The sequence below is a fragment of the Pantherophis guttatus genome, chromosome 4 (genome assembly GCF_059756535.1).
Source record: "Pantherophis guttatus breed Tessera chromosome 4, ASM5975653v1, whole genome shotgun sequence".
Classification (NCBI taxonomy): domain Eukaryota; kingdom Metazoa; phylum Chordata; class Lepidosauria; order Squamata; family Colubridae; genus Pantherophis; species Pantherophis guttatus.
Window position 1 is genome coordinate 107,201,636 of NC_142066.1, and position 17,134 is coordinate 107,218,769.

The 17,134-nt window shown below is 43.5% G+C and overlaps 1 protein-coding gene across 3 annotated transcripts in view; it reads right to left on the reverse strand.

The window, feature by feature from the left end:
• Positions 1 to 17,134, reverse strand: part of RBMS3 (RNA binding motif single stranded interacting protein 3) — a 937,042-nt gene that overhangs the window by 153,767 nt on the left and 766,141 nt on the right. For all 3 annotated transcript variants that reach the window (XR_004588862.3, XM_060685802.2, XM_034404015.2), the window contains exon 8: positions 14,793 to 14,839. Coding sequence is in view for 2 of the 3 variants with exons in the window: in XM_060685802.2 (XP_060541785.1) it covers positions 14,793 to 14,839 (47 nt within the window). In the remaining variant the exon portion in view is untranslated. The remainder of the gene's footprint in view (positions 1 to 14,792; positions 14,840 to 17,134) is intronic.

Sequence of the window (17,134 nt, forward strand, 5' to 3'; positions counted from 1 at the left end):
GCCATTCCCTGAGGCCCTGGAGCCTCTGCTCGTTCACCACCCATCTCGGCCAGGTCGGGGAATGCACCATTCCCTGGCTTCGGCCTTGCCCTGGAGCCTCCGCCCATTCACCAGCTGCCTCGGCTGGGTGCACCAGGACATTTTCCTGGCCGTGTCCGGCTGTGAGCAGCACCGGCAGCCAATGGGGTGCACATGCATGGCCAGCGCGAATAACTGTTAAAGTCGATCTTGAAGAGCTGGAAGATGTTTCCTTAGATCTCCGCCAAACTCATTGTTGGGAGAGGTGTAGGCTAGTCCCTGAATACACGAGAAGTCTTGGACAAAGTTCTTCCAAAGTTCGGTCAAGTCTTTTCCTCCTTCTCAACCTTAATGTGTGTGAGCAAACATGCATACCGTGAGGCGTGTGTGCTGTGAGGTGTGTGCAACTGTGTGTGTTCGCTCTGTGATACGAGGCCAAGGAGGAGAAGACTTGACCGAACTTTGGAAGAACTTTGTCCAAGAATTCTCATATATTCAGGGGCTAGCCTACACCTCTTCCAACGATGAGATTGGCGGCGATCTAAGGAAACATCTTCCAGCTCTTCAAGATCAACTTTAAGAGTGCCGAGAAGCTGAGAGCAAAATTAGCGGCAGTGGGGGCAAGAGGGGTGTGTAGGTATGTGTCCCTCCACAAGGCATGTAAAGGAAGACAGACATCACACTTCTGAGGAAAAGAGGAGGTAGCGAAGCCCTGGCTGTCATCCGGGAGGGGACCATGAAGGGACACATCACATGCCCCTGTTGCCCTTGCTGCCATTACATTTGCTCTTGGCTTCTTGGCACGGTGTCTGCCACCCTTGACACTCCAAACATGCCAGGAGCGCCAAACCGGAGCGGAAAAGTGTGCACGGAAGCGAGAGTACACAAAGTTGGCCACTATGGGGCAAGCACCTTGGCTTCCCCACTTGTTCCTCACAGTCGCCCTGAGCTGAGCCGGTGTAGTTATTTACTTGGGCAGCCCCGACGGTCGCAGCAGCAACAAGCAGCGCTGCAACAATGAGGTACAATAAGATTTAGCGGTGCAGAAATTGTTCCATAAAAAATATGCATCTCCAAGGGGCTTCTGGCAAAAAAAACCTACCCCACCCCGAAACAAAACCCAGGCTTGCAGCAACAGTTTGGAGCTTGTTAAGGAGGACTGTTCCTCTGCCCAGCCATGCGTTTTCCAGTCCGACCTGCTCAGCAGGCAGGCTCGGCAGGCTGGCTTTTATTTTGTCAGCCCAAGGGAGGGGAAGTATGTAGGAAATCGCCCTGTCTCTGCAGCATCGGTCAAGATGCTGCCACACCTTGCTGTGAATGACATTGAGTTGGCCATGCCCATTCAATCACATGATCCCACCAAGCCACGCCCACAGAACCGGTAGTAAAAAAAATTGAATCCCACCACTGATGAGATTTTGTTTGTTTGGTTTTTTTGAAAGAGAAAGGCAAAAATCTGTTCATGATGTAGCACTAAGAAAGAGAGAGATAGGTGACAGATTAAACTAGGTAGAAGAAATAAAGAGGGGGAGGAGAGGGAAAAGAAAAGGGAGAGTGAGACAGGCAGATAATACACATTTTATAAAGTGAAATGTTTTATTCCCAGGACATCAAATTTTCCACCCAAGGACTCATGAAAATTCTTCTCTTAGATGAGGTTTGGCATGTAGCCAGCTTTTGCAGATCTGAACAGGCAAGCAAATAATACTTTGATGTGGACAAAACACATCTGAGAATTCTAGGACTATAGGCTAGATTAGACAGTTGACTTGCAACCATTTTCTTATCATGCCAAGGATATTACATGAATACCGTATGTCCCTACATGTCACCAGTAACCAAGCTCTCTTCAAATGCAATTTTATTATCACAGGGGCCTCGAAAGATCTGGAGGCAATGAGGAAAATATCAAAGACCCACTGCTTCCTAAATGTCTGACTAAGTATATTACATCCACTATCACAATTCTATTTTTTTATTATTCCTTCTAGTGAGGTTTCTATGAGAATGCTGATTAGGTACAGTAAACATATATCAAGAGAAGATGGAATTGAAAGACAGAGTGAAAGTACTTCCCTTCCTCTACTGGCAACATGGTCTTTTACAGCCAATTAATAGCAAAGGCCATAGACCCGTGATGGAGAACCTATGGCATGTATGCCACAGGTGGCACACAGAGCCCTTTCTGCGGGCATGTCACCTGTCGCCCCAGCCCAGCTCCACCACACATGCGTGCATGCCTCCCACAGACCCAGCTCCACCGCACATGCGCACACGCCTCCCACAGGCCCAGCTCCACTGCACATGCACACATGCCTCCTACAGGCCAGCTGATCTTTGGATCTCTGCCATACATGCGCGGAAGGCGGGGCACAAGCACAGAGGCGCTTGCATTGTATTTTGGGGATTGACGCATGTGTGCCCCCCTGCACCCCATTTTGGCCTTGGAAGGCCTCCTGTATAAACCTGGAAACCAAAACAGAGTGCGGGGGTGCTGTGCAAGGCAAAGAGTCTGTGGTTGCAGGACATTTGCGCTGGCAAAGAGGCTGAGGCTGCAGGCCGTTCATGCCAGCAAAGAGGCAGCGGCGGCAGGTTGTTCGTGCTGGCGAAGAGGCTGTGGTGGAGTCTGTTCGCACACTTTGGGCACTCAGCACCAAAAATGTTAACCATCACTGCCATAGAGAATGATAAATTAACAGCAACATTAATTGCTTCACGGCTGGTATTCAGACTGACTATTTCCTTTGTATCCAAGACTTTGGAAATATATTATTTCCTTGAAATTACTACTGTACATGACTAAGGTCAAAAGAGAGAAGAAAGGATGAAATAAACTGACTAAATCAAATGTATGCCACAATCACTCATACTTCTCTTCCTTGTAAACCATCCTTGCTTTTACCATTGTTCATATACCTTGCTGTTGTGCATTTCTTCTGTTCTTTAAATATCTTGCCTCTCACTTTCATCAAGTCCATTTAACACAGAACTTTCCAAATCAAGCTTCAGCTGTTCATAGCTATATGGCTAAAGACCTGGTTCATCTTGCAAAATGATTTTCTGTTTTTTAAAACAGCAGTCTCTGAACAAATATTCATTTGGCTATCCATGTTTTAAACCATATCTTAATTTTTTTTAATACTGATGTTAGGTTACGGCTAATATCTTAGGTTAAATTTTGACTGAAGTCAACACAACTGGATAGAGCTTGCAGAAGTTTTGGAAAAACTCCTCCAAATGTATATGATTTATATGATTATGTTAGAATTCTAGGTATTGTAGGATTAAGTGTTGTAAACCGAAGTATCTGCAGGAGTCCTGTCTGTCTGTACACCTATCTGCGCATATCAGGAATTACTACTATAAACTTTAGAATTTGAGGATCACATTCAGTGTAATGGTCACATCCTTGTACATAATGATGCATTTAAAAACTGCATGTGGCAAGAGTAACGTAATAGGGCAAATGGGAAAGTAGACAGAACCAGGTTAATAAAAATGAACTAGAAACTAAATTAAATTAATTTAATACATAAAATAAAATTTCTGTCTCCAAACCAGACTGCCACATGTAATCCAGCCTGCATTGAAAGCTACAGAATTAAATTATGAATAGGGTTTCAATACTAATTTCAACTGAGAAAGCAGCTGTGCATCTATTAATCTCTATATTATGCCTGGCTTACTTATTTAATCCAATCTTCTCATTTGGCAGAACGTCTCGTTACAGGGGGTATAATACAGCAGGCTAAAATGAAGTATGTTTTGTAAATACAGACAAAAAGTGAGTGCCAGTAGGGGTAGGGAATTAATATCAGCACCTCTAAACACTTAGTTCTGAGGAAATGGACATAGGATGTAAAAGATATTTTCAAACATACAATCATGGAAGGAAAATTCCTAGGCTTCCCCTTGCCATTTATATACACGGTAGTTTCATTAAAATTGTACTCTGAAAACATTAATCATTATGCAAAAAAAAAAAAAGAAAGAAAGAAAGAAAAAGAAAAAAGAAAAGAAAAAGTTTTGTTTTGCTATGTTAGATAACATGGTATACTTCAAGATCGAATCACCTGGAGGTTTATCACATTCTCCCCTCCAGTGGAGCACCAGTCCCATACATATCTCTCATCCTAAGGCCAGGATCTGTGATAGTTTCTTCTGCCATCAGAATGATTCCACTTTATTAGAAGTGCTTCCTGGACCATAAAGTATCCAATTCTGCAGTTACTTTTAAGTAACTGCAATTACTTAAATCCTTAAGTAAGGATTTTAAGATAGCCTCTGAACTCAAACACCAGAGCTCATTCAGGAAACCATTTTGCTCTTAGCATTTTCAAAAAGTAGTATAGTAAACTATAGTATAGAATTGCAACAATAAAGGGAGATACTGAACATGTTCAAATACTGATTGAATTTGAACATGTTCAAGTGCAACATTCAGTACATTTTCTAGGTCTCATCTGAAAATTATTAAAGCATGATTCAGAATCCAACAAGACAAAAATTGAAACAATTCAGGATTTGAAAGCAATTATAGAGATATAAGAATATGAAGGCCAGATCCTGAAGATGAAACTCAAATACTTTGGCCACCTAATGAGAAGGAAAGGAAGAAGGAAAGACTCACAGCATTAGGCTGGGAATGATTGAGGGCAAAAGAAGAAGGGGACAAAAGAGAATGAGGTGGCTGGATAGAGTCACTGAAGCAGCTGGTAGCTTAAATGGACTATGTGGGATGTAGAGGGGGTAGAGGACAGGAGGGCCTTGAGGAACATTGTCCATGGGGTTGCGATGGGTCAGACACAACTTCGTGGCTAACAACAACAAACAATATAAAATTGTACACGGCCACAGTTTTGATTGCTAGAATTAACAATACATTTTCTAAAACACTCTAGATAAGCAGGTTGGGTTCCCCCACCCCACCCCCATATTTGGTGGCAATGCTATAAAGTTAAAATAAAAAGTTATAAAAGCTATAAAGTTATAAAATAATCTTAAAACTGAAATCCTATTTCAGCCCACTATAGTTTTATTAAGCTTTATCAGACCACATAAAGACCACATTCCGATAAAGTATATTGATATTAACTGATATTAACTGCCTTCATGCTAACTGCTGCAAGAATATTATATGCTTTTTACTGGAAACATTGATACTGTCAGTGAAAGAATCGCTAATTAAGTTGTAGGAATATGTGTCATTAACACCAATGCTAGCATAGAATTCAATTTAAACAGAAAACCAATCCTGGACTACAATCTAATACAAGAATTGATAGTACATCCAAAATATTAATTTCTTTATGTATCATATTTATATTTTAATTTTGCAGATTATTAAGATTTTTATTATTATGGATGTAATTTATTATAGCCTACATTTTACTTAGTGATTTAGACTGCATTGTTCATGGTGCTTGATATTCATTCCTATGTTTAGAGCTTTTTAATAATTTTTTGTCTGTTAAACAGATGGAATTTTTTCAGTCATTTACAACTAACTATGCTATACCAAAAAATTATCACTCAATGACATTTGTCATGATCATTCATTTGTATTTTATTTTTTATTTTTCCTCAAGGCCCTCCTGTCCTCTACCCTCTCTACATCCCGCATAGTCCATTTAAGCTACCAGCTGCTTCAGTGACTCTATCCAGCCACCTTTCTTTTTAATAATTTTATTAAAGGTTTTTTTTAATAATTTTATTAAAGGTTTTTCTCAGATATCAAATATAAACATAAAGTGAAATTAAATCAAAGAAAGAAAAAGTAAAGTGAAAAAGTGAGAAAATTGTGAAGAAGAAAAAGCAAATAGAAACAAGAATGTAAAAAAGGTGACTCTTAATTTCCTATATAAAAGTTGGCAAACAAATCTTCACAATTTCCTCTTTAAAATTACATATTTTTCTTCTTCACATTGTTCAACCCTTTTTAATCAACAAGTCCCTAAATCCCAAATGATATTATTTTCATTTTCAGCAAAAAAAAAAAAAAAAAAAAAAAAAACATAAAAGGTTTTTGGTCTTTAATAAAAGTATTGGTTGTCTTGTCGATTTTGTCATTTCAGCTAATTCCATCATTAGCTACGGACAGCTGAAAAGCATCCTTCCAAAGAAACCCATCTAGCATTCTTAGGAATGGAACAGTTGATCTCACCCAGAAGAAAGGTTCCCAGGAGTTCTTATTAATGGGAAGGAATTCCAGGTATCATATCCATCAAATAAATATGTGTCTATTTAAAGTCATAACTAAGTATAGCCCCAACTGCTTTGTACAAACAGTAGTTTATCTAAACCAGGGGTGTCAAACTCAATTTCATTGAGGACCACATCAGCATTATGGTTGCCCTCAAAGGGTCAGTAGCGGGGTCTTCATGACTAGGTGGGCATGGCTGGGTGGGTGTGACCAGTTCGAAGCTGCTTACTGGGTGTGGCTAATTTCGGACGGCTGGGTCAAGATACAACAACTCGCACTGGCTAACTCAACATGGGGACAATTCAGTGCCCCACAAGTTCGTCCTCTCCCCAAATTGCTTGCAGCCAAGTGCGTGCCCCGCATGCGCATACACACATACAGACCGCATTCCAAGTTTGGGGACTTTTCTCCACAGAGGAAGAAAAGGACCTTCTCCCCAAGTCCAGGCATGATTGGCAATTTGTAAGCTCAGTTATGGATAAAAGTCTCCAAGCTTGGAATGGGGTGTGTGCGTGCATATGCATAGCAAGCCAAAGGAGATATTCTTCTCCCCATCCAAGAGATTATTGGTGTTTCCCTGTCCGTTGCCCGTTCCCAGCAAAGCAAGAGGTGGAGGATGACGCTGCTGCGTGTGGAAGCATGGAGGAGAAAGTTTGCAGGAAGCAGTTTTGCCTGAGTCCAACAGACTTGACAGATATCTGGAGCCCAACAGCCTTGACAGATATCTGGAGAACAAGAGGAAGATGCAGGGGAGCAGCGCTCCCTGGTCCTGCACAAGGGAGGTTGGCCCTTCTCGAAAGGGAATCCCCATTTCTAATTGTGCATGGCAAGGATGCAGGCTTGTTGGGGCAGTCTTCCCTCACACAGCTCCCCTACCACACCCTCCTTCTCTCCAGAAATCTGCCAGGCATATCTGAAGGGCAAGGTGCAGGGTCCATATTGGCCACTTCTACCTCTCCAAGCCTCCTTGATTAAACATATATTATATAAATTGAAACACAGCCAAAAAGAAAAGATAGTTAAATCACTAATACAGTTCTTCAAATATTTTCTAGAAAAACCAGAAAATTGAATATTGATGTTAGGAAGGAAGAGCAAACATTATTAAGGAACTCTAAACAGGAAGGGAATTGAAGACCCCAAAAGGTCTCATTTTTAAAAATCTGCCTTCCTTTTGAACCTTTAGTTCTCATTATTTTATTGTTATATATTTAAGAAGAAAACCAATGGCCTCTGTAGCTCAGGATACTCGCTTTAATCCAAAATAGTGGCCTATGAAGAATGAAGATAATCTTTGGGACCTGAGAGCATGCAGGTGTCAGGTTAGAACATTAGTGGTGCACCTGTCAGCAACTGAAGTGCACAAGTTCATATAATTCCCTTTACTGTCTCACAACTTAATCCATACATTCTTTAATTTTCAGACGCAACTTTTTCTCACATTTTCTTAAAAAACCCACAAAGTATACTGTAATTAACAGGAAAAATAAAGCTAGCACTTCTGAATTCTTTCCCAAAGGGGGAAAGGGAAGGGAAGGGGAAGTTCACAGCTTGCAGGTTGCTAGCAAATATGTCAAAGAACATAGTTATTGCTGCTAAAAGCAAGAATAAATAATGGAGCAATTTTGCAGCTTTCTCCTGTTATTACATCCTCTACCGCTAGAATGTGGCTTAGGATTGCTAGGCTAAAATCCAGCTGCCTAGTTTGTAGCCAGGTGTTCGGTACAGACCTTGCCAATGTGATTTTAAAAGCCCAGGAAGGAATGGGAAAACCCAAGGAAAACTGGCAATCAATAAAACGTGGTGGAGAATGCTTGTTTTGCCTGTTAGATATCAAGTACAGTTCAAATGAGCCAATCAGGAATTAGTCCTGAGAGCGGGAAATTAGAAGGCACGTCAGTGGTTGCACCAGGGGACAGCCCCTTCCTATATAAAGGGTTGCCCGGGGTTTGAATCGCCATTGCTGTTTCTGGAGTTAAATAAAAGAGTTACAGTTACATTGTTTCGAGTCTTCCTTCAATCGCCCACGATTTAACATTGGCGACGAAGGTGGGATCTGAAGGAACAGGACTGCACATCAATCTCCAAGCAATCATCAGCCACCCATCCGATCCACCGAAACACCGGTCAGATCATCGGCTATCGTGATGTCTGCAATCACACCGCCCGCTCCATTCAACCCAACCGGGGAAGATTGGGAAGCTTACATGGAGCGATTCTATATGTTCATGGAGGCGAACGATCTGCTGAGCTTATCAGAGCAGAGGAAGAGGGCCCTTTTCCTCACCCATTGCGGCCCGGCAGTGTTTAAAATGGCAAAAGCGCTTGCCGCCCCAGCCGATCTGAAGACCATGACCTGGACAACGTTGCAAGAAATACTCAAGGCACACTATGCACCACAAGCATCATCCCTGGTAAGAAGGCATGAGTTTTATCGGAGGGACCAAAGAGAGGGAGAGACAATCAGTGCGTTCGTGGCGACCTTGCGGGAAATAGCTGCCGCATGCGATTTCCTGAATCTAGAAGAGGCCATGAGGGACCGTCTAGTACTGGGACTGAGGGACCTCACGTTACAGAGTAGGTTGCTGGCCCGGCCTCAAATTACATTCAAGGAGGCCTTGGAAGAAGCATCCGCAACCGAAGCTTCCCAGAAATCGGCGGCGGCTATGAAGAAAATGAAAAGCGGGCCGCCCGTAAAGGAGGAGGCGGCCGTGCACTATGAAAGAGTGGAATCGGGTTCGGAGGAAGAGGACGAGGAGGATGAAGTCCATCACCTCCGAGCCAATCGCAAGGAGAGACAACAGGGGAAGAGAGCGGCCTGGTGCTCGGGATGCGAAGGGAACCACCCGAGAGCCGAATGCAGATTCCGGGACGCTATCTGCCAAAGATGCGAAAAGAAAGGGCACATAGCGAGGGTCTGCAGGGCATCCCAGCCAGCCTCAAGGAGGACCAGACCCCCCCGATCGCCAACAAACAACAGAAAATTCCAGACAAGTGGGAAGAGACAACCGTTTGGGCGAGGACAAAGAAACGATGACCATCGGGCGGATCGAGGCGAGACCCATCAAACCATCGTGATCGGCCATGCCAGCGTGGGAAGGGCAAATAAGATGGCGGCAACAGTCTTGATCGAGGGGAGACCCTGCAGAATGGAGGTGGACTCGGGATCCAGCCTATCGATGGTATCCTGGACAACAATCAAGAAGCTCCTGCCACACATCACAGCCTGCGACCTCAAACGACAGTGCCTCACCCTCATCGACTACCAAGGGAACCGAATTCCTGTGGTAGGCATTGGCAAGTTCAACGTAGCCTACAAGACATTCAAAGCCACGCTACCCCTCACGATTGTGGACAGAGACCGGCCCAGCCTGCTGGGCATGGAGTGGTTCGAGCCATTGGGGCTAGCCATCACCGGCGTCGATCACATCGGAAACGACACCTGGGAGGAGGACCTGATGAGGGAGTTCTCAGAGGTCTTTAACAACGAGCTAGGCAAGTACAAAGGGTCCCCAATCTCATTCAATTTAGACCTCCAGGTAGCCCCAATCCGAATCAAACCCCGGAGAGTCCCTTTTGCGCTACAGCCAAAAATAGACGAACAATTAGATAAACTGGTCGTGCAGGGAGTGTTAGAGCCAATAGACCACTCGAGATGGGAAACCCCCATCGTGACACCGATTAAACCGGACAGGTCAGTACGCTTGTGCGGAGACTATAAAAGTACATTAAATAAGGCGCTCCAACAAAGCGCATACCCTGTACCAGTAGTCCAACACCTCTTGCATTCCTTGGGGAGGGGAAGAATCTTCGCAAAATTGGATTTAGCACAAGCATACCAGCAGCTGCCCGTAGATGAAGCCACTGCGGAAGCACAAACCATCGTTACACACAGGGGCGCATTCAAATGTAAGAGACTGCAATTTGGGGTGAGCGTAGCGCCCGGGCTTTTCCAAAGCCTGATGGAACGACTCCTACAGGGAATCGAGGGAGTCGTCCCATATTTCAACGATGTATTAATATCAGCAAGGGACACGACTCAATTGAAGCAGCGGCTGAGGGAGGTGCTGACAAGGTTCCAGAAAGTGGGACTCAAAGTTAAAAGGGACAAGTGCCAACTAGCAGAGACTCAGGTCGAGTTCCTGGGATACTTGATAGATGAGTCGGGAATTAGACCCACCCCCGGGAAGCTGAGAGCGATCAAGGAAGCACCCCCCCCAAAAAATAAAACCGAACTGCAGGCATTTTTGGGGTTGCTTAACTTTTATAATATCTTCCTACCGCAGAAAGCTACCACTGCTGAACCACTCCACCGGCTACTGGACAGGAAGGCAGAATGGAAATGGGGGGAGCGAGAGAGGAAAGCGTTCGAAGACATAAAGAACCTTTTAACGTCAGACAGAGTTTTAGTGCAATACAGCGGGACATTACCCATAAGACTAACTTGCGATGCATCCCCCTTCGGCATCGGAGCTGTATTGAGCCACAAGATGCCTAATGGAACAGAGGCCCCCATTGCATTTTTCTCCCGGACTTTGTCAAAACCCGAACGGAACTATAGCCAATTGGACAAAGAGGCGTTAGCCGCAGTAGCCGGAATAAAAAGGTTCCATGAGTATCTCTACGGTCGGAGTTTTGAACTAATAACCGACCACAAGCCATTGTTAGGCATCATAGCAGGGGACAAACCAACACCCCCCATTTTGTCGCCCAGAATGCTAAGATGGGTGGAGTTTCTGGCGGCCTACAACTACACACTGCTCCACCACCCGGGAAAATCAATTGACCATGCAGACGCCCTCAGCAGGTGCCCACTTCCAGAAACGGGGGAGGATCCAGCGCCAGCGATGGCCACCCTGCTAATCGAGACAATGGAGGAAGCCCGAATTTCTGCAGCCGACATCGCGAGGGCCACCTCAAAGGACAAAATACTGGCGCGAATTTTAAATTGGATCTGGAAGGGGTGGCCGGAGGAAAAAGACATAAGCACAGAGTTCCTGACATACAAAAGAAGGCAAAATGAACTGTCAGGACTAAGGGGGTGCGTGTTGTGGGGGGATAGAGTCATTGTTCCAAACACACTAAGACAACAGACACTCAGATTACTCCACGACGGGCATCCGGGGATCGTGAGGATGAAAGCCCTGGCCAGAAGCTACGTGTGGTGGCCCGGGATGGACAAGGAAATCGAGACGTGGGTGTCCTCCTGCGCAAATTGCCAAGAGTCGAGGGCGGCACCAAACTCAGCCCCCGTCCACGACTGGGAAAACCCGGGAACACCATGGGCCAGATTGCACATCGACTTCGCAGGGCCGTGCAAAGGGAATACATTCCTAGTCATCGTGGACGCATATTCAAAGTGGCTCGAAGTAGTGCTCATGTCGACGACGACAGCAGACGCAGTGATTAAAGTATTGAGACGCCTATTCGCCACACATGGGATTCCCGACCTCATAGTCTCCGACAACGGGCCGCCGTTCACATCAAACACCTTCGAGATGTTCCTCGCTGACCAAGGAATAAGGCACGCCTTATCGGCCCCCAAAAAACCTTCAACGAACGGTTTGGCGGAACGGATGGTGAGATCTACAAAGGAGACGCTTATGAGATTAGGCCCAGGGGACATTCAGGCCAAATTAGATAAACTATTAGCCATCCAGCACATTACACCAAGCGCCACGACCCACTGAAGCCCAGCAGAATTATTCATGGGCCGTAAACTGAGATCCCCTCTGGACAGACTGCACCCGCAGTACAGCACAGAGAAGCCAACCGACTCCACAAGCAGAATCCGAGAGTTCCAGCCAGGGGACAGAGTCTACGCAAAAAACCTGAGCGGAAACCCACTCTGGGTACCAGCAACAATAACCCAGGTGACGGGGCCCCTGTCCTACCGGGTCCAGACAACAGACGGCCAGCACTGGAAAAGGCACATCGACCAGCTCAGGGGAAGATTAACGAGAGTTGAGAGGGAAACCCAGCACAACAACCAGGGGGAAGGAAAAGACACGCAAGCGGTACCAGAGCGGGCCAATACACAAACGCTAGTTCTGGACACGCCTAACACCAGCCCGGAAGAAGATAACAGCGAGCACGTACCTGAGTCCACGGAGGAGGCGACAGGCACCGAAAGGAGCCGGCGGGGACAGCCAAGTAAAGTGGGAGAAGGAGGCGAATCCACGCCGGAGACCGAGTTCGAGAGAGTTCCGGAGCCCACACAGAGGGAGCAGCGGACCTCAACCTCTTAACCCGAAGGCACCGGAACGACTGAACTGCGCAGGTCCGGTCGAACCTCCAAGCGACCCGCCTACTTACGCGACTACGTAGCATAGAGACCCCGGACGGCGGACACTGAACTAGGGGGGAGGAGTGTTAGATATCAAGTACAGTTCAAATGAGCCAATCAGGAATTAGTCCTGAGAGTGGGAAATTAGAAGGCACGTCAGTGGTTGCACCCGGGGACAGCCCCTTCCTATATAAAGGGTTGCCCGGGGTTTGAATCGCCATTGCTGTTTCTGGAGTTAAATAAAAGAGTTACAGTTACATTGTTTCGAGTCTTCCTTCAATCGCCCATGATTTAACATTGCCCTTAGTTGATTCCCTTCCCCAGCAGCAGCCTATTGATTTTGGAATTGCATGGCCACAAAGACAGAGGCCTTCAGCCTCCCGATCCCTGTTGATAGACAAAACCTTTTGCATTTGGGCAACAGTCAGGCCACACACCTGTAACCAAAGGGAAAACCCAAATGTGTTTTTCCTGGCCACTGTGCCCCTCCTGTTCCTTCTTCTCAGCCCCTGTGCCCAGATGCAGTCGCTGCTCCTCACCATAGCCGGGGCTGGACTTGCAATTATGCCCGCCCACTTCATCCTGCAAAGCAGGGCTCACCCAGCGTCCTTGCCCACCACCATGCTGGGAGCCTTGGCGAACGCTCCAGCCTCACTCTGCCAAGGAAGGGGGCAGCTGAGGCTATGCTTAATGTTGCCAGAATTACTTCTAAATAGTTGTTTTTTTAATCAATTGTCTTGCTCACTTTTGAATGGCTTGCAGGGGAAACATGGATGCAATTGATACTTTGTGTTAGGTTCAGCTTGTAGCTTACTCCTAACACTTTGCTTATTTTAGGAATGTTGAAGATTTTCCTATACCGCTCCAACTTTGGCCTTATCACAATTGAAAAGTAAATATAAAGCCTTTTTAGGATTGTATTCTAGAAAGTCTTCTCTCCCTTGTGTACCGGGGTGGGTTCTAAAATTTTTTATTACTGGTTCTGTGGGCATGGCTTATGTTGTGGGCCTGGCTTGATGGTCATGTGATAGTTAGTTAGGATTTAGCAGAGGTACTGGTTTACCAGGCTTTTAACTGCTTGCACAGCTGTACCAATCTACCCATTTATTTTTTGTAGGCACTGGTCTACCCATTTATTTTTGCAGGCACTGATCTATTCATGTATTTTTGCAGGCACTGGTCTACTCATTTGTTTTTTTTTAACACTGATCAGCTGTAGGGCAGCCCTTTGAAGCCCCGCTGTAAGAATTTAAACAGTTTTTTTCCCTTTAGCAATCAGCTGGGACTCAGGAGGCAGCAATAGATTGGGGGTGGGGCCAAATAAAAGGTAAGAATAACGTGGGGGTTGGTGGGTGGGGGCAGGGGTGGGGTGGGGCACAGGGGGGGCGGGAGGCAGAACCGGTTCAATGACATCATATTGTCACCACTACCAGCTCGGGAGAACTGGGCCAAACCGGGAAGAACTGTTGTATACGTATAATGAAGTAAACATTATAACATAATTATATGGAGCTCTTGGTTGATTGGATCCATAAAAAGACTATCTCTCCTGAAAAACATAAGATGTACCAAGGAGAAGAGAAGCAAAATAATTTTATGTAATGTGCTATATGAGCCATGCTGGAATAACCTTGCCCCATTTCTGATTCCAAAACATTGTCAAGCATGGCATCTGTCTGAAATTACTAAACAAACAAAAATAATGCAACCTTTTGGTGTTCACATTATTCAGTAATAGTGTGTAACTATTCCCTGAAGAGAAAGCTTAGTCTAATGGTTGAATTATTGACTTTGGAGCAGGGAGATTCATATTTAAAATCCAACTATGGATTTCAGAAGTTACATTGGCCCATTCAATCTCTTCTCAGTTCTATTTACCTATAAGAGTGCTTTTTGTAGGAATAAAATCAGTATTCCACTTGTGACACATAAATGCCATACATACATAATGAATAGATAAATGAATAGTAATGCTTGCTGGGTGTTCAAGATTCTTTGAAATATGCCTCCTACTCATAGCCCTGAACAACTTGACCAGTGTCAATAAGTTAGCTTTAGAGAATATAAAAATTGAAGCAAATATTTTTTAAATTCAGTTCAATCATTCCCAATTCATAACTAATAATCTAGAAATAAATGAGGGAAAATGATTTTTCCTGCTTAATACATATTTAAGTTGTCTCAAATAATACTGCTATGACTTGCTTTGAAATTGTGTTCACAATTTAAAACTGCTTTAGAAAAGATCACAATGCCCTTAAAAACAATAAAGTGTATGTTACTCACCCATTCTGTATAGTAGCTGTAGGGTCATATGTCAAGGCCATGCCAGCCTGTACAGAAGAAAGAAATAAGAAGATTATTGTTCTTGGGTTAAAAAAAACCCATACTACCTCAGGACAAATGAAAGAGATTAATAAGACATTGTATCATCATTTGAGAAGATATTAGAGGATAGAATTTTATAGCCTCCATTATTGATATAAACTGAGCTGTGTGTAGGTTAAGTGTAAGCCACAATAGACATAGCAAACCAGAAATAAGTGAAACCATTATTCCCCAACCTGCCATTCAAAGTAAATAATTTCTATCTTTTTCACTTCAAACATTTGAGAGTATCAAATTGCCTTGCTAAAGGAGGAAGAATATCAAAACAATGGATAACATGAACAATGAATAGTGGACTGTTGCCAAAGACTAATAAATTAGATGGAGTATGAAATGGAAGACCAACCACAAATCGTATACTAATTAGGTAGTAAATAAGAACCAGAATTTCAAGAGAAAAATGTATAAATATGGATTACTGATGCGAAGATGTTGAAAAGAAGAAGATGTAAATATCTGAGGAGTTTTTTGTTTGTTTTTTTAAAAAAACTGTTTAATAAAAATTATTTTAAAAAAAAGAACCAGAATTTCAAAACAAAACATAACAAGTGGTAGATTGATACAGAGGAAAGAGGCTATAAAGGTATGAACATGACTTTAAAATATGAAAAGTAATGTGGCAGGAAAAAAATTAAACAAACAAACAAAAAGCACCTTCAAAGAAAAGCACTTTGAAGAAAAAAAGTAGAGTCAACAATGCAAAAGAGAATTGTTTAAACAATCTTGTATAAAATAAGCTTTACTTGATGGGAAAGTTAATTTGGCCCCATTATAATCTTTCATTGATAATTTATGACGGTTCTGACTGAAAAAAATATTGTGGAATTAAAAGATCTACTTTTTTAGAAAAAAATTAAAACAATACATTTGTTAGGGAATAATTCAAAATACATACAGCTATATATATAAGAAATAAGTTGTTTTTCTAATGAAGCATGCCAAGAGACAAAGTTTTTATTACATGTATGTAAATAGGATATCTCTGAATATGCACACCAACCCAAATAAAAAAACAAACAAACCCTGAACAACAATTTTGCTTCCATTTGAAAATTTTAGAATTTAATACCTACTAGGGGACTTTCTCCACTGGTGAGTAAAGATGCTATATACCTATTGGTGAGTCCATGATGAAAAGAATTTGTCTTGGAGGATTAATGGAGCAAGACCTTGCGGAAAGAAGTGAAGCTTTAGCTAGAGATTTAAGGACGCTATACAGATTCTTGCTTCGACTTTTGTCAATCCTGTCTCCAGGCGCAGAAGTGCATTTGAGACACAACACGGCATCTGGAGAAATGATCTAATGAATTAGGATTGAACTATTTCTAATGGTTTAAAACACGAAGCTGATGGTCCGAGCAAGGTCCCATAAAGAAGCTGTGCTAGCGACTTGGTCAGAAAAAGCTTAATTGCACCTGGGACATAATATCCTCCCTTTGTGCGGAAAAAATTAAGAATGGTGCTCGCTGATCTTTGGCTCAAGGCAACTGCATATTTTATTACCATTCCCAGTCTCGCTTTTGTACATCTTATAAGCCAAGGTGAGAGCTTTCTTGGCTTCTATACAATCCTTGTCAAACCATGGTTAGGAGATGATACAGGGCCTCTTAGCTGAGAAGTTCCAGTCATATACTAGTAATGGTTGTAGCTTATGAACTATGTTTTTATATAGTTCTAGTAAATCTTGGGAAGGGTTGGCTGTAATATAGGCCAGGTGAAGTTTTTGAAGATTGTTCTCTGATAGAGCTCTCCTCACCTTCTGGTCAAGTTGTTGGGACCATTTGACCCTATATCTTGTTGAGCCTGCTGAAGAAATTGCAGGAATAAATTGGCCCCCGAAATTGCCAGATGAAAGGCTTCATGTATATACACAAAGGTGGATGATAGCTTTCCAGGTAAGGTAAGACTTCAAAATTTTCTACGTAATGTAATAAATCCATAGAAGTTAGGATTTAATCCATGGTGCTAATTTTGGACCCTGCCATAAATGTAATCTCACCAGGATAGTCGCCAGCCCAAGAGCCTTTGGATATAAAAAAGTTGAATTTATTCGCCATCTTTACAAGACAGAGGCCAATGAAATTTGCTCTCTTGTCTTTAGAGAGTTGTGTGAGGCAGGAGCTGGTTCTTATGAGAACCTCTGATGGTGGATAATGATGGTATTTTATATATAGTGTATAATCATCTGGTCCCAATCTAGCATTGAAGTCTCCCCCTAGTAAGACCCTGGCTTTTGGATG